The 20,295-nt window shown below is 43.3% G+C and overlaps 1 protein-coding gene across 1 annotated transcript in view; it reads left to right on the forward strand.

The window, feature by feature from the left end:
• Positions 1-20,295, forward strand: part of WWTR1 (WW domain containing transcription regulator 1) — a 132,285-nt gene that overhangs the window by 60,350 nt on the left and 51,640 nt on the right. Inside the window, exon 3 of the mRNA XM_082839205.1 lies at positions 18,792-18,928. Within this exon, the coding sequence (XP_082695331.1) occupies positions 18,792-18,928 (137 nt within the window). The remainder of the gene's footprint in view (positions 1-18,791; positions 18,929-20,295) is intronic.

A 20,295-nucleotide genomic window follows, 5' to 3' on the forward strand; every position in this document is an offset into this window, starting at 1 on the left:
CCTAAGAACATCCTTTTACACAATAACAAATACCATGATTACCTAAAAAAAATAGCCTTAGTTAAATAATGTAATTTAATATACAGGCCTTATTCTCCCAGTTGTAAAATATCTTTAGCAGCCGTGTGTGTGTGTATGTGTTCACATATTGCATTTAGTTTTATGCTTCTGTTTTGATTCAGAAATGTGCCCCTCTCTTACCATTTTGTTTCTTTTTCCAAACATTAACTTTAAAAAAAAAAAATTTAGACCAATATTCCACATGCGTTTCTTATGATTAAATTAGGTCAAACATTTTGACAAAAATACAACATATGTCATTCTGTGAATTTCTTATTGCATGACATCAAGATACAAACAGTACTTTCTTAATATCACCTAATATCCAGTGCATATTCAGACTTTCCCAATTGTCTCAGATTTTTTTTAACATCGATTTGTCGAAGCATATATTGTGCATCATTTTTTAAAAATTTATTTAATTAATTTATTTTATATTTGGCTGCGTTGGGTCTTTGTTGCTGTGCGTGGGCTTTCTCTAGTTGCGGCGAGCGGGGGCTACTCTTCGTTGCAGTACGTGGGCTTATTGCGGTGGCTTCTCTTATTGCAGAGCACGGACTCTAGGCACGCAGGGTTCAGTAGTTGTGGCATGTGGGCTCAGTAATTGTGGCGCACGGGCTTAGTTGCTCCACGGCATGTGGGATCTTCCCAGACCAGGGCTCAAACCCGTGTCCCCTGCATTGGCAGGCAGATTCTTAACCACTGCACCACCAGGGAATCCCTGTGCATCATTTTTTAAAACAAAGTAGAAAAAGAGACCAGTCTTAATTCTGTTCCTTGTAAACACTTTAGGGTAATGCTTGTGTTTCTGCTAGATGGCAACTACATCCTTTTTCTTTTATAGAAATTACTTTTAATACTGAAATAATTAAAAAATTGAAATAACTTCTCTTAATTACTTTAAAAATGAACTATAATTTTTGTAGAAAAGTAGACAAATCTTAAGTATGTTGCTTGATGAATTTTCACAAATTGGACACACCCACCTAAGCAGCTTTCAAGAAACAGGACCTTCCCAGCTCCAATAAGTACCCCATCTACCCCTTCTAGACCCCCACATTCTCCAGGGTTTCCACTATGTCTGGTGTCATGGGATCATTTGCCTGCTCAAAATTACTTCTATTTCCCTAAAAAAGGGAGCACAAATTAGAGAAGCAATAAAAGATATGTATATTGTAGTTAGGAATTATGAAAACCCACCGTCAATCAAAGACATTTTAGATGATATACTGTATATATTTTCACACAAAATAATTCCCACAACAATGTGTTACATAATGGTTTCATTCAGTGGCTCCCCCTGCTTCCCCGAGAAAAGGGATTTAATCCAAAACGCTAAAGGTTAAGTTATCAATAGAACTCAAAGGGCATTTTGTTTCCATTTGTGTAAGTCGCTTAATGTTTTTTAAGCCCGCGCATATGTTAACAATGGAGGCCGTCAGTTACAGGGGAGCTTAGCAAGGCATTCCTGGAGTTCTCCTCAGGGGTGAGCATCCCGAAGCGAATTCAGGAAAAGAGCAACTCTTTTCACTGGAGGAAAGTATTTTAATTAGTAACTCTCAAAGGATAATAAACAGTCAAATAATTCTGAAATCACTTGGCTTTGGGACAAGTCATTACAATGAGCATGCAGTTAAAAAAAGAAAGAAAACAAGGCTGGGGGCATGTATAATCAATTAAATGCAAGTAATTACATTATGAGGTTTTCATGACAATTTTATGGTACATTAACAATGTGGAAAGGCGTGCATCCTGCATTCTAGTAGGAAAGCCGATAGCACAGTGTATGTGCGAGTATCTTGACCCAAGGTTCGTTTTCACGGACTTCTAGGCTGTTGGGCTCTGCAGCTGCTAACAGGTATCCTTCTAATGGGCTGAACTGGGTAGAGAGGTGTCCAGTGAAGCCTTCTTAGATGACCCACATCCATCAGGTCAGGTGGGTCCTATATTTGCATCTGGGTAGTATTGCTGTAGGTACCTGAGTGTGACTGATCTGTGTGCCTGGATTTTTTTCTGGGGGGCGGGGGGGAAGAATCTACCTTCTCTGGTGTGGTTTTCAATGTGGCATGCCCTAGTGACATTAGTTCTGAAGTGACTTGCTAAAGTTAGAAAGTGAGATTGAACAGCTGGGTTGATGGCCTAGTGCTGGGTTCCCACCAGTTGTTTCAAGGGGATGGAGAGGAGCCACCCAGAGTGCTTTGCAGCAGCTGTGACCCCAGCCAAGGGAAGCTGCATTTTGAAAGCACACTAAGAATAGACAGATACTTATAGGCTCCCGATGTTAAAGTAAGGAAGAAGGTTAAAAGCTTCTGGGTGCTACCATTGTAAAGCAATTATACTCCAATAAAGATGTTTAAAAAAAAAAAAAAGCTTCTGGGTACAAACAGTTCAGTTCACTTTTTTAAACACACACACACACACACACATGCTTATATATGCCTCTCTCTATCTCTCTCTCTCTAATCTACATGAACTCTGCTTTGAATAAACTCTGTCATTAGGATGCTTTGGAATCATGGCTTCATAGCATCACGCCCACATTTGCCCACCGACTCTGGATGGGAACTGCCTAGAGTTTTTTAGTTCTGGTCAGTTGGTAGCCAACAAGAAAAATATTACTACAGCAATAAAAATATTGCTATAATATCTGAAGTATATTGTGTGTTCAGACTATGCTGCTGGATTTCATCTGAAGCTATGCTTGGCATAAGTACCACAAATGGTATATTCTAATTCCTAAAATGTATTCTACAGCATATTAATAAAGTGAAAAAAAGATTACACCTAAAATAAATTAGAGAAATGTTAGGTAAGCTAATTTAAACACAGAGCCTTTTATAATAATGCATATATATTGTATAAATTTTAGGGGGGGAAATATAACATTCAGTGTTTCCCAAACTAACTTGATAACAAAACCTTTTTGGGTGCAATCTTGGGGGATTATCTTCTAGGGCTAATATCCCATAGAACGTACTTGAGGGTACCCTGCCCATAACTGCCTCTCCTCACAACCAGTGTGACTGAGCCCCAAAGCTTTTGTCACCTGAGAAGTTGATTTTAGGTTGAAATGTCAGATGAGGTCCACCCATGCAGTGATGCTGTTGGCAGACTCAGAAGTGTCTTTCCCCCTCATTACCTCACAGTGACTTAGTATTAATTACCGCCCCCCCCCCATGCCCGCACCTTAGGGCACACTTTCATTTTCATCTTTTTGTCAAAATAGCTCTTATCAGGATTACGGCAATTTTCCAGACCAAAGCTCGATTGCCGGGCTTATCTTAACCTCTTTTTGTAGGAACATGTTGACAAAAATTTGTTCAAAGAACATTTTGGAGCAAAATAAGAAAATATAGATAGTTTATCTAGATAGTCATGTAAAGTCGTGTTTCTGTCATTTTCCTCCTGATTTCATTTCCGTGCAATAATAGACGTTCCTTTTCTCACGTTAGACAACATATGATAACATGTGTACATATTCCTGCACTTTGTATTAAAATCATATTTATTATGTGTCTGACTATGCAAACGTGAACCTTTTCTCAAAAAGTCATTTAAAATGAACGCAAATCCTCATCGTTCTGGGCTGTTTCTTCTAATATTTTCATTTCAGAGCACATTACAAAAATGTACTTTGTGTAAATGTTAAAAATGTAAAAGATTATGAAGAGCTAAAAGGGAGTAGCTTAGGAAAATGAGAATTATCTCCAATATTTCTTTTTCTCCCCATAAAATGATTAAGTAGGAAAGATTCATCTACATGTTGAATTACACTTAAGTAATTATAGTTATAGTCAATTATAAAAGCCAGTAACCTAAAGTATTATAGAATGAACACATTTATGGAACATCAACCCTATTTGAATATTTTCCCTAGTACTCGACATTAATGAAGACCAAAGACAAATCAGGCTGAAGCTGTTCTTGTCAGAGTTTCTGAAGGAACAAACTTTACGGGACGCGGGACCTTTAACAGCCCCAGCTCTGGTTTGGAGCCCTGCTTAAGGCAGGCATGCTCGGTTGCTACCTTTGCGTCTCCAAATCCATCTTCAGAGTCCTTTTACCTCTTCCTTTTAAGTGATAGCAGGGAGTCTGGCTTTGTGTTTGGTTTACATTTCTGAAGTAGTACTTGTATTTCTTCCTCTCCTTCCTCCCTAGCACCAGCTACAGGATCACATGGAGCTAATTTGTTTTACTGTCACGGGAGTCCCTTTTCTTGACAGGATGGGCCTGATTAAAACCAGGCCAGTTAGGGCTTCCCTAGTGGCCCAGCGGTTGAGAGTCCGCCTGCCGATGCAGGGGACGCGGGTTCGTGCCCCGGTCCGGGAAGACCCCACGTGCCACGGAGCGGCTGGGCCCGTGAGCCATGGCCGCTGAGCCTGCGCGTCCGGAGCCTGTGCTCCGCAACGGGAGAGGCCACAACGGTGAGAGGCCCGCGTACCGCAAAAAAAGAAAAAAAAACAGGCCAGTTAAAAGGTCAGCCTTGCAGGCAAGTATACACACTCCAAGTCTCAAGGGCTTCAGGAGGGATGAGGAGGGATGGTGGTGTGTTACTGAAGCAAGATGGGGGCGGGGTGGGGTATCTATCTTGTGGGGTCCTTTCCTCCGAAGGACTGAGCTTGTAGGGGGCTGTTGTTCCAGGACTGAGTCAGGCTATCAGCAGCACCAGTCCATACCCTCTTTTCCTTCCTTCCTAAGGGTCCAGGTTATTTGCGTCAGCCTCTTTGGGTTCACAAGGCAGTAACATGTCATGGAAAAAAGCCCCAGATGCGGCTCTGAGAGCAAGATTGGGCTCTCTGCTGGGTCACATAGAACCTCAGGAAATTTTTTAAGCCATTTAACTTTTCCCAACTCAGTTTCTGGATCTTAAAAATGGAAGTTAGTAAATCTGCTGTGTGAGGATCAAATTAAGATAATTTTTTTTTTTTTTTTTTTGCGGTACGCGGGCCTCTCAATGCTGTGGCCTCTCCCGTTGCGGAGCACAGGCTCCAGACGCACGGGCCCAGCGGCCATGGCTCACGGGCCCAGCCGCTCCGCGGCATGTGGGATCTTCCCGGACCGGGGCATGAACCCGCGTCCCCTGCATCGGCAGGCGGACTCTCAACCACTGCGCCACCAGGGAAGCCCAAATTAAGATAATTTTTGAAGCTATAAAATGCTATCTACATGCCAACTGTTGCTCTCAGACATTATTATTGCCATCATTATTGTGAATATTATGATGTATGACTAATAATGAATCATTATTATCATGACTGTCATTATTAATAAATATTAGTACCACTTCATTCATTCATTTGTTCACTTATTCATTCATTTGACAAACATTTATTTATTGGGAGTTCCCTAGTGGTCTACTGGTTAGGATTTGGCGCTTTCACTGCTGTAGCCCAGGTTCAATCCCTGACTGGGGAGCTGAGATCCCACAAGCCACGTAGCATGGCCAAAGAACAACAACAACAAAAAGCATTTATTTATTAAGTGTCTGCTATATGCCCAAGGCGGTGCACTCTCAGGAGCCATGGTGGGTGGCACTCGGTGGTGGTTCAGTTGACCACTTTGCTGAATCAAACAAGAATGAACTGATAGTGATTTCATTTGTTTTAGAGGATGTTGCAGCATCCTCTAGATTTCATGTCCTCCCAGGGACCAGTAAAGAACACATTTTCCTGGCTGAGTTTTTTGAGCACTTGATACGTAAGGCTATATAAGATATGCGTAAGATTCATTTGATACAGACAGTGAGAAGCAAAATGATTTGTTAAAGAAAACTCATTAAATGCTTTCCTTCCTTCCTTCCTTTTCTAAGTTGTTTATTCCATGAGTAGTTTTTGATTATCTGCTGTGGGTCTTGCATATTCAATACAATATTGGAACTACTGAGAACTTGAAAGCTTATTTAAAGTCTCCTTCAATTTCAACACCCTTTAAAAAACAGTCTCATGGGAAGGAAAAATCTAAACGCATCCTGTAGAGAAAATATTCCATACCATTTCCTCTGACCATTATTCCGATCTTTATCCTGCTTCATTCTTTACACAGTTCCTCTGCAAGTCAGTGGGAACTGCGTAGCAGGGCTGCAGGCAGGATGTGCCTCAGAGCGGGAGGAGAAAGAGCCCTGTGGTTGGTCATCGGACTAAATTTAAACCCTTATTTGGAGCGACTATATAATTAACGTGGGGTTAAAAAATGAAAAATACAGCTGCAAGGGTAGGTTTATTCCTTTAATAAGAAAAGAAAAAAGTCAGGAGGGATGAGAAGAAAACAAACACAGTGACATGAGGCATGCATTCTCTTTCATAAGAAGAATCAAAGATAGTTTCAACCTAATCTTTTGAGAGACAGTAAATGCCTCTCCCTTCTGGATTAGGCAGATGACAGGAGTAACAGCACCGCAGCTGGGAGTCTCCAAAGCTGACAGGTGCTGGATATAAGATGCCCCAGATTGTCCCGTGAAGTGTAGACAGTGCTCGGGATGACAGGCCCCGCTTGATCTGTCCGAGGACAGAGCTGCTCCGTCTGTTGACGCCTCGTTCAGCGTCCCCCCACCTTGCTCAAACAGCTGCCAGAGGCAGCCATGAAATATTGCTTAATTATAGAATTTCCCTTGATCCTCTTTATCCCTTCCTTCTACTGCTCCCCCCGCCCCCCGGCCCCCTTGTGCCCCTCTGTGGTTCACAGCACCTTTAGGCTAAGCACTCAGAGGGGTATTATGGTGGTGCCTTTTCCAGCTCAAAGTTGAGGGACTCACAGATGTTCAACCCTACACTCTAGCTGTGGAATTATTCTCGGAGGCTGTAATTAGCAGTTTTAGGTTCAAAAGTGGAATGCAACATTATTTTTTAAGCAGGAAGTGAGTTTACTTGGAGTGGGGGAGGATAGCTTTTCTCATTCTTTCTCTCCTTTTTTCTGATTGAGAAATAATGCTTATTGTACAAAATGGAGGAAGTGTCAACAAATCTAAAGATATGAATGAAACCTACTTTCCCCTTATTCATATGTATGTATATTAACCAAAATAGGATCATGTTCACTTAGCAATATATTGTGAACATCTTTCCAGTTTAACAAATATAGATCTGTGTCATTTATAATGTCTGTTCAGTCTTCCATGGTCTAGCTGAACCATAATTTATTTAACCATTTGACACATTTAAGATATAAACAAAACTGCAAGGGACATCCCTGCACATACATTTTGCATACTTGTTGTATTGGTTTGGAATTATGTTTATGATTAACAGGGATGTGAAATGAGATTATTTATTTATCTCTAATGTTAAGGTAAGGTGATCAAGGGCTGATGTGATGGCTGCACAGGTACTTGTCTTTTTCTACTGTGTTTTTCTTAATGAGTGGCTTTCATTCCTCATGATTTAAGAGGGCTGCTGTAGCTCTGGCCATCACGTCCACATTCCAAGCTGGAAGAAAGAAGGGTGGAAAGCAGAAAAGCTTGTGTATCCCTTCCATTTAAAGAACTTCCCCAGAATTTCACACAGCACTCTGTTTAGCGTCTAGAACTTAGTCTCTTGGCCACACTTAGCACCCAGAAGAGAGGGAGAGCAGATATTCAGAAGCAGCTGACCATCTCTGCCATATCTCTCTAACTGTGTCCTTGGTATAAGCTTCGTGGAAGTGGAGTTTCTGGTTCAAAGCTTTTTAAAGGTTTTGTAATGTGCTGACAAACTACTCTCCAGAAAGAGGTTACCGAGTTAAGTTCAGTAATATGCAAGAGTGACCCTCAGTGAGGCTGTGGGTTCTTGGGTGAGCATTTTTAAAGCTATTTTCCTGAAGCTGTGTTCTTTCTTTTGTTTAAATCACACATTCTTCAGAGGGTTGATGTGGCGGGTGTTGATATATTTACAGTTTTTTCTTCAAAATTGATGTCTGTACAAGTAGAGCATTCCTTCCAGATATTAGAAGGACATTTGGCTGAGAATTCAAACACTGTTCACACATGTTTCCTCCACTTCTAAGAAAACTTATTTGGAGATTGAATTAATAAACGAACCCAAGTAAGGTGGCTCCCTCCCAGTCTGAAAAATTTCCCTGCCAGTTAAGTAAAAAGGCACAGTGAAGAAGCTGTTCAGCCCACGTCTGTTCAGATACATAGATGTTTGATTTCTGTCACACTGTGGCATGGCCATCAGTAGCTCCAAAAATAAAGGAATCTTCTGCTTGGGGTTTCCTCTTCTTGGGTGGGGTCTGTTTTCTCCTTCTGTGAAAGGATATTAAGGGTCATCATTATTGCCAAATTTTTATTGCTTTTGTTTAGATAGTAACAAACTTGGTGTCACTCTGTTTCTTAATTTGGTTATTCAGATATCTTAGCCTTTTTCCCCCATCTTTCTTTGAAAAAAATATGATAGTTGGTGAATCAGTAGGTGACAGTACCTTATATAGTCTTACAAGTTTCCTATAAGTTTAAAGTCTTATCAAAATAAAAATTACATACACAGAAATAGATGTTTTTTAAGATGAGAATTAATACCAGCCACTTTAGTGAAGAACAGTGGGGTTTAGATGGGGAAATAAGTCATAAAAAATGGAAACAGATCCATATTTCTGTTCTTTGTTAAATACAAAAGATTAAAGCCATAGTATATTTTTGATTAACATTAACTCTCTTTGAAGTTTGCATTAACATGCTTTGTATAAAACTATAGTACTTTTTAGGCTAAATTTGTTTTTCCATTTTGTTGAGTCATAGAAACTTCAAGTCTTCTTGCGTTTCTGTACCTAATCTGTACCCCTACCTTTTGGGGTGAGCTATGGGGGTGAACTCTTGTCACCCTGTAAGTGATTGAAAAACTAAATTAGTGTAAAACTTCTTGAACATTTCTGTTAGGAAAGATGGAAAGCAATTAGATACTCTTTTTCTAGTATTCAGTCTTTTGCTTTTCACTTGAAGCTGAAATCCTTTCTACTTTATACATGAGGCTGAAAGTCTTGTGCTGACATGGGATGCTCATCACTGCTAAAAGTGCCCAATGAGGGCACTAGAGGAATCTCAGCTTTGGCCTTTTCTTACACGGGATCTGAGAGTTGTTATTATTAGAATGCAGGGTGGGAGGAGGGGTGGTGGTGAAGGAGCCACTGAGGCTGGTGGTTTGCTAGTTCTTTTGTGTTTTGAGAATGTTTTTGTCTCTAGATCAATTATTAACTAGCTACTCTATGTGAAATCAAATACATCTGTAGGTTTTTCAGTGAATGGATGTCCACTCTTATTTTCCCCCATTTTCTTGGGTTCATTGTACCCTAGGGTGTTTGCAGATTTTTTTGGCATTTGAATTCCTCAGATCTTTGTAAAAAGTTGGGATACATTTTCATGAGAGAAAGAAAAATTAATATTTATAGACTGTCATGTGTGTCTGGCACTCACGAGTGGGTGTTTTACTTTTGTTATTGGATGAAATATTCAAAACAACCTCATGAAAGGATGTTCTTATGCCTGTTTTACAGTGGAGGAAACTGAGGCTTGGAGATGCTAAGTAACGTTTCAGTGGTCTCTTAACTGGTTAATTGCAGAGGCAAAGTTCAAAGCTACTGCAGTACTGCCTCATTTGGGTGATGCTTTCAACCAGAGATGCCAAGAAATACATGTAAAGAGACATTGTGGGCTGAGTTTACAGGAAACATAAGCAGTGTTGCCCGGTGACTATCTTCAGGGCCTCCAATGTCCCTCTCCCCTCCCTGCCTGGGAAGCCTAACTCAACTCCCCTTCTTTTGTCTTCCATCCTCCAAATCGTTTCTTGCGAAATGAGATGCGGGCTGTGAAAAGCACCTCCAGCCTTTCTCCAGACTGGGGTTGGGGTTCGTGCCAGTCTTTTCTCCAGTTCCATGTGTCTTGTCTTTCAAACATGTGCAGAAAGTGACTGACACCCAGAGCCCAGGGTGGCTCATCCTCTTCCCAGAATTAAAAAAAAAAAAAAAAAAACCAACAAAAAGGGATCGACTCTCCCCACATGAATAGAGGAGAAACTAGACTAACCCAAAAGAATTTTTGGTTTTTAGGAGGTTTTGCCCTGTTTCTTTGGGCAAGTGACATTTAGTTCATTTGGCCCCATTAGAAGAAGCTGTGTGTCAATGTCCCATTTAAGAACAACTGGAAAAACAACACGTTGAAACACGTGTTGGGCACAGAAAGCCTGGAAAAACAACTTTCAAAGTATTTGAGCACTTAAAGTAGCTCGGTGGTTTAAAAAAAATGCTTTAAAATACTGATCGCGAGATTCAAGCTGCTTCCCAGATGTCAGATGCAGCTGATATGGGGAGCGTATCTAACATGCAGCTATCAAGACAGAATGTCAGGCTCTGGACCATTTATAATAACAATAATAATAGGGGCTGTGCTCTGTTAACCTCCACACCACCCTTTATTTCATTGCCACTAGCCACCTGACTGCCAGCTCCTAGGGCCCACGCTAGATCATCTTCTGTTCCGTCCATCCCAGAGGAAAGGACACTGCAGGCATTCAGGACAATATGCCTATTTAAGTGGCATGAATTCAACTCTCCATACCTACCAAATCCCAACATAGGTATCTGGGGACAGCATCACTTCATCTGGAGCTTGGCTGTAGAAGCAGTACCATGTCCTAACTCTGGAAGGATCCATCTGTGTTGGGCTTATTGAAAAACCTTATAATATACACAAAGCTGAGCAGACTGTACATTATGGGCCATTTAAAGGATATCCAGTGGTCATCTTCACCACACTCCGCATTTGCCAAAGCTGATTTTGGAACTGAATCCTCATGGAAGATGCAGTGCCAGTGTAAATGCATCTTGTTGAACGAACTGAATGAATGGATGAGTGCCTTTCACTTCCTTTGATAATTCTAGAATTCTCTATTCACTAGGAACCTCATCTTTTCTTCACTTCTCCTCATTCCCATCCCGTATTTTTGTTTGTGAAAAAGGAAAAAGTGGGAAAAGAGGTACCAAGTACATATTTTATACTTGATACCTGGAAATAATAAAATAATAAAGAGTGGTAAAATAAACTCTTACATTGTTGTTTGGTTTCAACACAAGAAACAACGTGATTTATAAATCTTTTAATATCATTATTGATCCTGATATGAAAAGCGAAAAAATAGGCTAAGCGTTGATAATACAATTGCAATACAGCCAAAGTTCTTTAATCGGGTGCTTGGCCAAAGGCAAACAAGCAAACAGAATCGCAGTCCTTTTTCTTCTTGCTTTTTTTGGGAATAGGAAAAATGTGGTGAAGCAAGAGCTGGCCCTGTTTGCAGAGACCAAGTCAGCTTTGCCCCGGTCGGGTGGCGTTGGAGACCTCCACGGGGATGACGGGGTGCCTCACACAATAGCTCAACCTACGAGGCGAGGTCAGTGAGTCACACCTTGGGGCTGTGTCCATGAGTCACCCGCTTCCCAAAGAGGCTTTCTCCAAAAGTGGTGTATTCATAGTGTCCCCTACTTTCCCGCCCCAGGGACAAAACGCTGGTAAATAAACCCCTGCAGGAAGGAACTACGTATATTACAGCCTCACGTGGGCTCACTCTGCACTTCGGGGCTGACAGCAGCTCTGCCTGACTCAGCTTCTGCCCGGGCCGAGCAGGTTCAGGAATGAACTTGCAGAAAAGCTGGTGGTGCTCTGTGGATAGGATTCACGTAGATAGATGCCCACAGCTGGCCGCGGCGGAAGCGCCCGCCGACCTTTCACGCTGCTGCGGCTCCTACTGCTGCTAATTTAAGCACGTAGAGACTTCTTGGCACTGCTGGGATGGAAGTCGAGGATTAGAGCCTGGTAGTTAAAAATACAATCCCTGCCATTCATTCGGAATTCCAGAGAACTCTGAAATTTTTTGAATTGGCAAGTGAATGGTAGAGACCAGAAGCATGCACCAAAATAATGCTTCTGGTCTGGTATCATCTTTTATTAGAGGATCCTAAAAAATTCCCTACTTATATATGAGTTATTAGTCCTGTGTCACAGACTGCAGCTATGTCTGATGAGCTGCCGAAGTGAAAATCTGACCGGAACCTTTTAACTATAAATTACCTGTGGTTTCAAAGGATGAACTTTCTCAGCCAACACACTTTTGTTGTGTGAACAGTCACCTTTATTGTACGACATGAGAGAGTCAGTTTTTATAGCTTTCGGACTTAATCTGTGAATGATATGAATGTTTTGCTAATGGATGTGTCCGCTAGGTACATTTGCAGCCTGACTTTTTACCTCTTTGTATCTTCTCTTCTTAGGAATCGGGCTAGCAAGAGGTGGTGATGTTTAAGATTTGGGCAGAACAGAGTAAGAATTGTAACCAATTGTAGTGCTGTGAAAGCTGCTTTGGGACAAAGAATCATCAATTGGGGTGACAATAGGAAGGATGGCAACTTGGGAGGGAGACTGGTGGCTTTAGAAAGAAAATAAAACATTAGCTACGGATCTGTTCAGTCAGGTGGAGAGCCAGCACTTTATTTCCAATTGTCAGTATATTCAGAAGACAAATTCCCGTGAACCAGCTGGGCTGATAGGGTTAAACAGAGGGGAACAATTTACTGATGGCTACTAATCAGATCGGGTTGCCAGTTTAAACGTGGGCTTTGAGCTACCACTGCCGTGGGGCTCGCACTGTGATCAGCTCCTACTTCTCTCTGGGTTTGGTGACAGCAGAGGAACTAAGAAAGAGTGTGCCTCTGGGCCTGGGAGAATTAGTAAGTGTGTATTCCAGCTGTCTTTGTTCTTGTGGTTAAGACCCACCTCTGGTGTCAGTCGGAAGAGCTAAGTATCACTGGCAAAAAACAAAGTGCAACAAAAGGCGCCACTCAGAGGAATGCAAGGTATGAGTAAGATGTGATGTGTCATTTCCTAGGTCTTGAAATTTAAATCAGAACACACTGCCTACATGTTTAATGTGATTGAAACACAGGCAGCATTTATCCCTGAAATACAATATAAAAGTAAACCAGCTTTTAGTGTTTGTATTTTAATTCTAATTGCGGAAGATTTTCAAAACTTTAATGTGAGTCTTGGGCAACTCTTCTTGCCATCTGGTATAGGCTTAAACATTGGCATAATATTTGTCGTCTGCTGACAGTGGTTCCAGTTTACTTGGCAAGCCCTGTCTGGAAATTATCAACCTCATGCAAATCTGTGTCAGTTTTCATTTTTAACACTGATGAGTTTAATTGAACTGGTTCACAACAAGCTAGCTGCAAAGCTATCTCAGTTAGCAGTTTTTAAGCACGTGATCTTCAGTGTATATATACTTTTGTTAGAACATTAAGAGGGTGGTGAATTGGCCTGGTAAATCAAAAAAAATTTTAATGTCTGATTTTTAAAAGTAAGATAATTTACTTTTGCCCTCGATTGGTCTTGTGAATATTATGGGGGGTTGCAGGAGTATTGTTTTTCAAGTGCCTACGATGTGCAGGACACCTTGCTCTACCCCTAGGGTCCTATCTATCGTCGAAAGAGCTTATGTTCCATTGGAAGAGAAATATGAACACCCCCCAAACAAGAAAGAATGAGGGGAGAGGTTAAAGAGAAACGGGGATTGGCCAGGGGATGAAGCCAAGCAGCGCTGAGTGTGAACTGAGTTTTGAGCCAGTCAGCCTTGGTTTTATGACCCCAGGTCGCCTTTAAGTTCCCATCTCTTTGGTGTGGTTCTCTTTAACCACCTAGCTGGGCCTGGGTGGTAGAAAAGAAGACGCTGCTCCTAAGTCCTGCCCCAACAGCTCTGTTGAGTGTAGGGAGCCCTAAGTAATTTCTGACACTAACTAATGTGAAACTCTAATATATTAGGAGGGGAGAAGGAGGAAAAAGGCCAAACCCTTATATTTGGAAATGAAATCTTTGCCCATAGAAATGAGCAAGCAGCTTATTACGTTGCTACGAACTCTAAATTCTTTCAAAATTAAGCACTTATAATCATTCCTATTTTTATATCTCTGTATGCTTCCAGCAATACAAAATGGATTGCATAGGCCTTCTCTATTTCAGAAAGTCTTTGTTGTGTGGCTTCCTTCCATAAAGTTAGTGTAATAGGTCATGAACCGGAGGGTAAATTCGTCCAAAAACACCAGGCCTTTTCCTGGGCCATAAGAAGTCGGTGGATTCTATTTTTACAGATAAGATTTTATCTTTGCCTTTCATGGTTCTGCTGCCAGTCAGGATTTTATATTTACAAAATGCTTTTCATTTTTATGCCTACCAAGTGCACGTGCACAATAGATACACAATCCACACTCGTTGAATAAACTTGAACCAAAGGTTGCCAGCCTTGGGCTGGAGGCTGGGGCTGTCTTCTGGGGATTTATTTGCTGAGGAAGTGAGCAGGGGAAGCCCAGTGAACTGGTCATGACATTGGCAGGTGACTTTGGCGGTTACAGGTTTCCCAGAGCAGACCTTTTTCACCCTTGCAAGGAGGAACAGGAGCATTTGTTGGCTTTTTTACCCGTCTCACGGATACGGGTGCTGAGACTAGGATGGGTTAAATGGCTTGTCCACGTAGGTCACACAGGGTCAGAGCTACATGAAAACTCAGGTATGTGTGACTCCAAGCCTGTGGTCTTTCCAGAGGCCATAGTGCCTCATGCTGTCTCCCAGTAGGCTGTCAATGGCCAGGGGAGACTAAGGATCCAGGGGTGACTTGGATCCCAGCTGTCCTTGGGATGAGTCTGGAGGTGGGTTAAAGAAGGGATTCTCAGATAGGGAGGGTGGGGAAGGGATGGAGGGCAAGAGGAAAACCTGAGAGACTGGAGGAGAAGCCTGGAGGCCATTGCCCTCATCAAGGTGAAAGCATGCAGGGGGCTGGAAGGGAGGAAATAGGAGCTAAATTAACAATCCCCTGGAGGCCGATGGGAGGGGCCAGGCCGATAGGAGAGGGTGGTAATGCTGCCCCTCCCCACTGATTTCCATGACATTCTAACCCCCAACATAAAATTTTCCTAATACATAAAATGACTTTCTCAACTTGTGTCTTTATTGAAGAACACATTAATTCCAGAAGGAAAAATTATTTAACACAGCACAGTTTTCCATAAGCTACCATTTCCAGCCAAATATCTTCTCAGAGAAATGCTGACCTTTGTTGCCCCTGGGCAAAATGCAGGTCCTCAGAGCTGAGGCGCTTTGCCGACCTGGACATCACAGACCCTGATGTGGTTGGAGGTTTGTCCTTTATGAGACTGTGAAGAAAGGCAGTATGGGAAGTAGTGGTCAAAGGGGCCCCCAAAGAAAGAGGGGGCCTGATTATCTTTCTTTCAGGTACCATTTCCACTGCACACCACCCCAGGCCTCCATGTGAAACCCTTGCAGACATTTTTTTATTTTGCGGTACGCGGGCCTCTCACTGTTGTGGCCTCTCCGCTCCGGACGCTCAGGCTCAGCGGCCATGGCTCATGGGCCCAGCCGCTCCGCGGCACGTGGGATCCTCCCAGACTGGGGCACGAACCCGCGCCCCCTGCATCGGCAGGCGGACCCTCAACCACTGCGCCACCAGGGAAGCCCTATCGATTTTTTTTTTTTTCTTTTTTCCCTTAGACATTTTCTTGAAGTGGACTCTTTAAGGGAGTGACATCAGGGAGGGGTGGGAGGAGTAGGGAAGTGGGGATTAATCTAGCTAAACTGTGGGTCCTGGCAAACAGTAAGGCTGCACTGAGAAATACAGGAAAGGAAGTGACTCAGTAGCTCAGAGAAGGAGCAGAGATGAGACAGCAGTATGGAATAGCGGGTGGTTTATCCTACGTTTGGGAATCGGGTGAGGGGAGCTAAGTGATTTGAACAATAAGAGAATTTAGTTTTCAAATCAAACCATGAGCAGTGGATTAAGTTCTTGTGAGCAGTGCCCTTGCTGTTGGCATTCAGACCAGGAGCCGCCCTGGACATCACATAAACTGAGGTTTAGAGCAAAGCTGCCGTGGGGTCGACGGATGTGCAGAGGCTGGGAGTTGGAGTGCTTTTCTTCTCAGAGTTGTTTCAGAGCAATGAGAACTGCTCACGTATGAAAGGCTCCCTCTTGTACTCAAGTCTTTGGGGAATACAGTGAGTGACACTTTTAATTAACAAATCCGCTGGGAACAAAACTCCTTTAAAAGCGTTGGCTGGGTGTGGAGTTTGAAGGGTGGGCTGCGGAGACTCCCACGGTCCTGGGGGAGTTCTGGGGCTTGAAGCCGCGGCTGAGTTGTGCATCTTTGGGGTCGGATCTATCGGAATGAGGGCCAGAGTGTTCCCCCAGAAAGCCCTCACCTCTGTCCCAGGGGATGGAGGCTGGCCAGCCGTGGTGACAGTCCTCAGGCAAGCTGGGCTCCTCTACCACTTTGGGTGCGGGCCTTTCTGCTCTCCCCAGATTTGGGAATCCCAGCCCACTTGTTCAGAATGGGAGGGGAGGGTGGGGGACTGGCATTTGGGAATGCATCATTCGGGTTCCTGTATAGTTCCGACCACTGACAGGTAGCTGAGAGTCTGTACACAGCAGCGTCCTTAAATGTCTTCCACTGTACGGTGTATGTCACTGCGTCTCACCGGGGCTGCACGCACGCTGCTTCTACCACAGTATCGATATCCATGGTGCCAGAGGTGCTAAGAAAGGCTCACGAAAGGGAGAAGGATACTTCCCCTCCTGGTACCACAGTGGAAAGTATTTCTGTAGGACGTGCCTACCTTGGGAAAACATGTTTTAGTAGTAAGAGTCCTGAAGGAATAGTTAGTCGAAGGGTTTCTTCACTCATTACTTTGCTAAAGGGAGCTTAATTTTGAAATCCTCATCAATTGTTTCCTCACTTGGAAGGCCTGTGACAGACCCCCTGAGGCTGGCTATGAGTCTTCACAGGACCAAAAGTTGACAAAGGATTTTATGCAAGCTTTGAACAGAATTACAATTATTAAACTTGAAGGTGTAACTGAGACCGTTGTTTCTTCCTTTAGGCTTAGGTAATTGACTTTCATCTCTGTAGTTCAGCCCCCTACCCACCCCCCGCCCCATTTGTGTTTTTCTTAACAAAATCGTCTTGGTTTTTAATTTTTATTCCTCCCAGTTTATTTTTGATTATTTTTTAAAGCCCACTGATGGCTCCTATAGTATGAAACTCAACAGTTAACAGTTTTGCCTCCTTTATGGAAGCTGACTTTTTTTTTTTTTAATCATACTCATTTTAAAGGCCTTCTTGGGAAAACATCCAAGTTTTCACTCAAGGCAATGAATGAGCTCCCCTTGGCAATAACTTCCAGTCTGGGATGAAGAAATCTGAAGAAGAATTTTAGCCGTGGCAGTATTCAGATGTGAGGAAACAGAAGCAAACTAAAAGATAAATACAACTCCAGTGTAGGAGATTGTACTGATTTAGGATTTAGCCTAATGATACTAATAGTGTTTTCCTAAGCTGAGGATTCAAAGGAAGCCATTGTTATTCAAAAGCAAGGTGTGTTTGAAAGGAGCAATCTCTCTCCTTTTCACGTGGATCCAGAAAGGTCTATCGTGTGTGGGGTTGACATTGCCCTTTGGTTTGGGAGAGACAACCTAGTTACAAGGCTTGGAACAAAGGACTGACGTTCAGCTTCTGCTATCAAAGTTCATTGTCCTTGATAAATACAGAAAGATCTCTGATACAGTTCATAAAACAAGAATTGTGGCACCAAATGAATATGCTTATCTTTAAAAGAAAGATGTAATAAACTCTCAAAAAAGAGTTTATGGAGTGGCACAGGGTCTTTAAGGCACCGGAAGTGACTTAAGATGTGGTCTGGAGGGAGGCAGACAAAGCTAGATGTCCCACCCATCTTTTTTTTTTTTTTTCTTTTTGGTTGCACCGCGAGGCATGTGGGATCTTAGTTCCCCGACCAGGGATCGAACCCATGCCCCCTGCGGTGGAAGCGCAGAGTCGTAACCACTGGACCACCAGGGAAGTCCCCCATCCATCTTTCTACGGACACATTGGAAACTCTGGGTAGAAGCTGATGTCATGCTCGTTTCTCTGAGATTAAGTTGTAATAACACCCCTGGAAGTTGTATATGACCAAAAGTCTAATCGCGCCTCCTCCCTCAGAAACCTTTATGCCTCCGCATCTGGGTTTCTCCATAATCTGGCCTTCCTACACTTATTTCCTGCTCCCCTGTCCTCCAGCTACACAGTTGGTATCTTGCCTGGTAGAACATAAACTTCTTGAGGGGTTATGTATTACCTATGTGGACCTCACAGTGTCTTACCCTTTGTAAGAGCTCGGCAATGTGATGTTTATGAGTTTGGTTTCAAGGGCCCTGTCTTTGGCTGAGGACAGGTGGAGGCATCCTCATTATGTCAGTTATATGAGCTGGGAGAGTGTGGGAGGGCAGGCGGGCAGGAGCGCAAGGTCCGGCTTTGGGAGAGGAGTTTGCACTGTGGTATCGCAGTGCTTGGATGGCAGTGAGCACAGGGCGTTGGAGAACGTAGGCTCCTTGGACCGTGGGGAGGAACGCTGGGGCTTGTTCATCCCTGGTAAGGCAGAAAATCCTTAAGAGGGTGTTTGCACATAGGGGCAGCTGGTCAGCTAAGTCATGGACTTATGTTCAGAGAGTCCCCTGCAAAATCCCCAACGTGGCCCAACTTGGATGGAGGGTAAGTGGGCAAGCCTGACCCTGGCTGAAAACAAACGATGTGTCAACCTCGTATAAGCAGGTCCTAAGGCAAGAAGAGCCAGCATCATTTAACTGTTGTGTTGTTACTGGTGATGATGACATTGATAACACTAACAATGAAAGAGATAATTGTTTTCCTTCTTTTAGTCACATAGAAAAAATCACCACATGGCAAGACCCTAGGAAGGCGATGAATCAGCCCCTGAATCATATGAACCTCCACCCAGCTGCCACTTCCACACCAGCGCCCCAGAGGTCCATGGCCGTGTCTCAGCCGAATCTCGGTAAGCTTTGACCGGAGCTGGATAAACAAGCATTCAACCGAGGGCCTCGAGAGCTCAGAAGCAGCTCTGGTTGCCTCAGTGCCTACTCACATGCCCAGATAGTATCTTCTCCTCCCTCTTGGCTGCATTACCCTTTCACTGCCCTTGCCTTCTTTTCTTGGCCTCTTGGCTACACAGTTTATGACACTGCTACCAGGGTTTACACTACAGCTCCAGCATCCCCTCCAGTTGTATTTAGTGAAGTTCTTTGAAAACTCACTTAGGCGTCCTGTCTCCATCCAGACCAAGGCAAGAAGGTCCCCTTTCTGTTAATTTGGTCCCTGAAGACTGCCAAAGTGTACAGTTCTGGCCTCAAATCTCTTTGCTCAGCCCCGCCCCCCAACAATGTGTGATTAACACCAGACTAGGTGTTTTCTTGCCTTATCTCATTCAATCCTCACAAAAACCCTACAAGAAGTGACAGTATTCCCATTTTATAGATGCAGAAACTTTCCCAAGTCCGAGCTTGTGGGCTAGTAGAGCCAGAGTTGGAACTGAGGTTGGGGAATGCATTCAGCCCTTACATAATCTGCGGGTGGCTTCTCCCCACACCTGCCCTAGGATAGGACGGCGCACATTTCACTTCATTTTGAATAAGTGTGATTTTTTTTTTTTGCGGTGCGCGGGCCTCTCACTGTTGTGCCTCTCCCGTTGCGGAGCACAGGCTCCGGACGCGCAGGCTCAGCGGCCGTGGCTCACGGGCCCAGCCGCTCCGCGGCACGTGAGATCCTCCCGGACCGGGGCACGAACCCGTGTCCACTGCATCGGCAGGCGGACTCTCAACCACTGTGCCACCAGGGAAGCCCTGAATAAGTGTGATTTTAAACTTGAGATTCGTTTCTGCTAATTGCCTTTACTTCAGAAGAAATACAATTCTGCCCACTGGAGAGAATCAGATGTGAATGAATTCACTCCTGCAGCAGAACCAGTCAGCTTTTGTTAGTCATCCTCTCCCACCCCCAAAGGCTAAAAATAAGAGGGCCAATTTTGAAGTTTTTAAAAAGATGGTGCTGTTTTCAGGTAATGTTTCCATTTAAGATCAGATATCCAGATACTGCTTTATACACAGAACAGAATTTTAGAGAATGAAAAGAATCTCCTGTTGGATTTTCAGGAATGAACAGGATAAAAATGGAAGCAGTTTCCTGGACACCCTTCCTTTATAACTGTGGCTTAGCCAGGGTGAGTATGGACTCAAGGAGACCTGAGTCAGTATATTCAAGTAAATATATTGTCCCTTCTTCCAGGAAGTCTGGATCTACCATTTTAAAGCTTGCAGATGTAAAATATATACAAAAAGCAAACGACTCAGAACAACATCTGTTGTG

Source organism: Leucopleurus acutus, assembly GCF_964270905.1.
Source record: "Leucopleurus acutus genome assembly, chromosome: 5".
Lineage (NCBI taxonomy): Eukaryota > Metazoa > Chordata > Mammalia > Artiodactyla > Delphinidae > Leucopleurus > Leucopleurus acutus.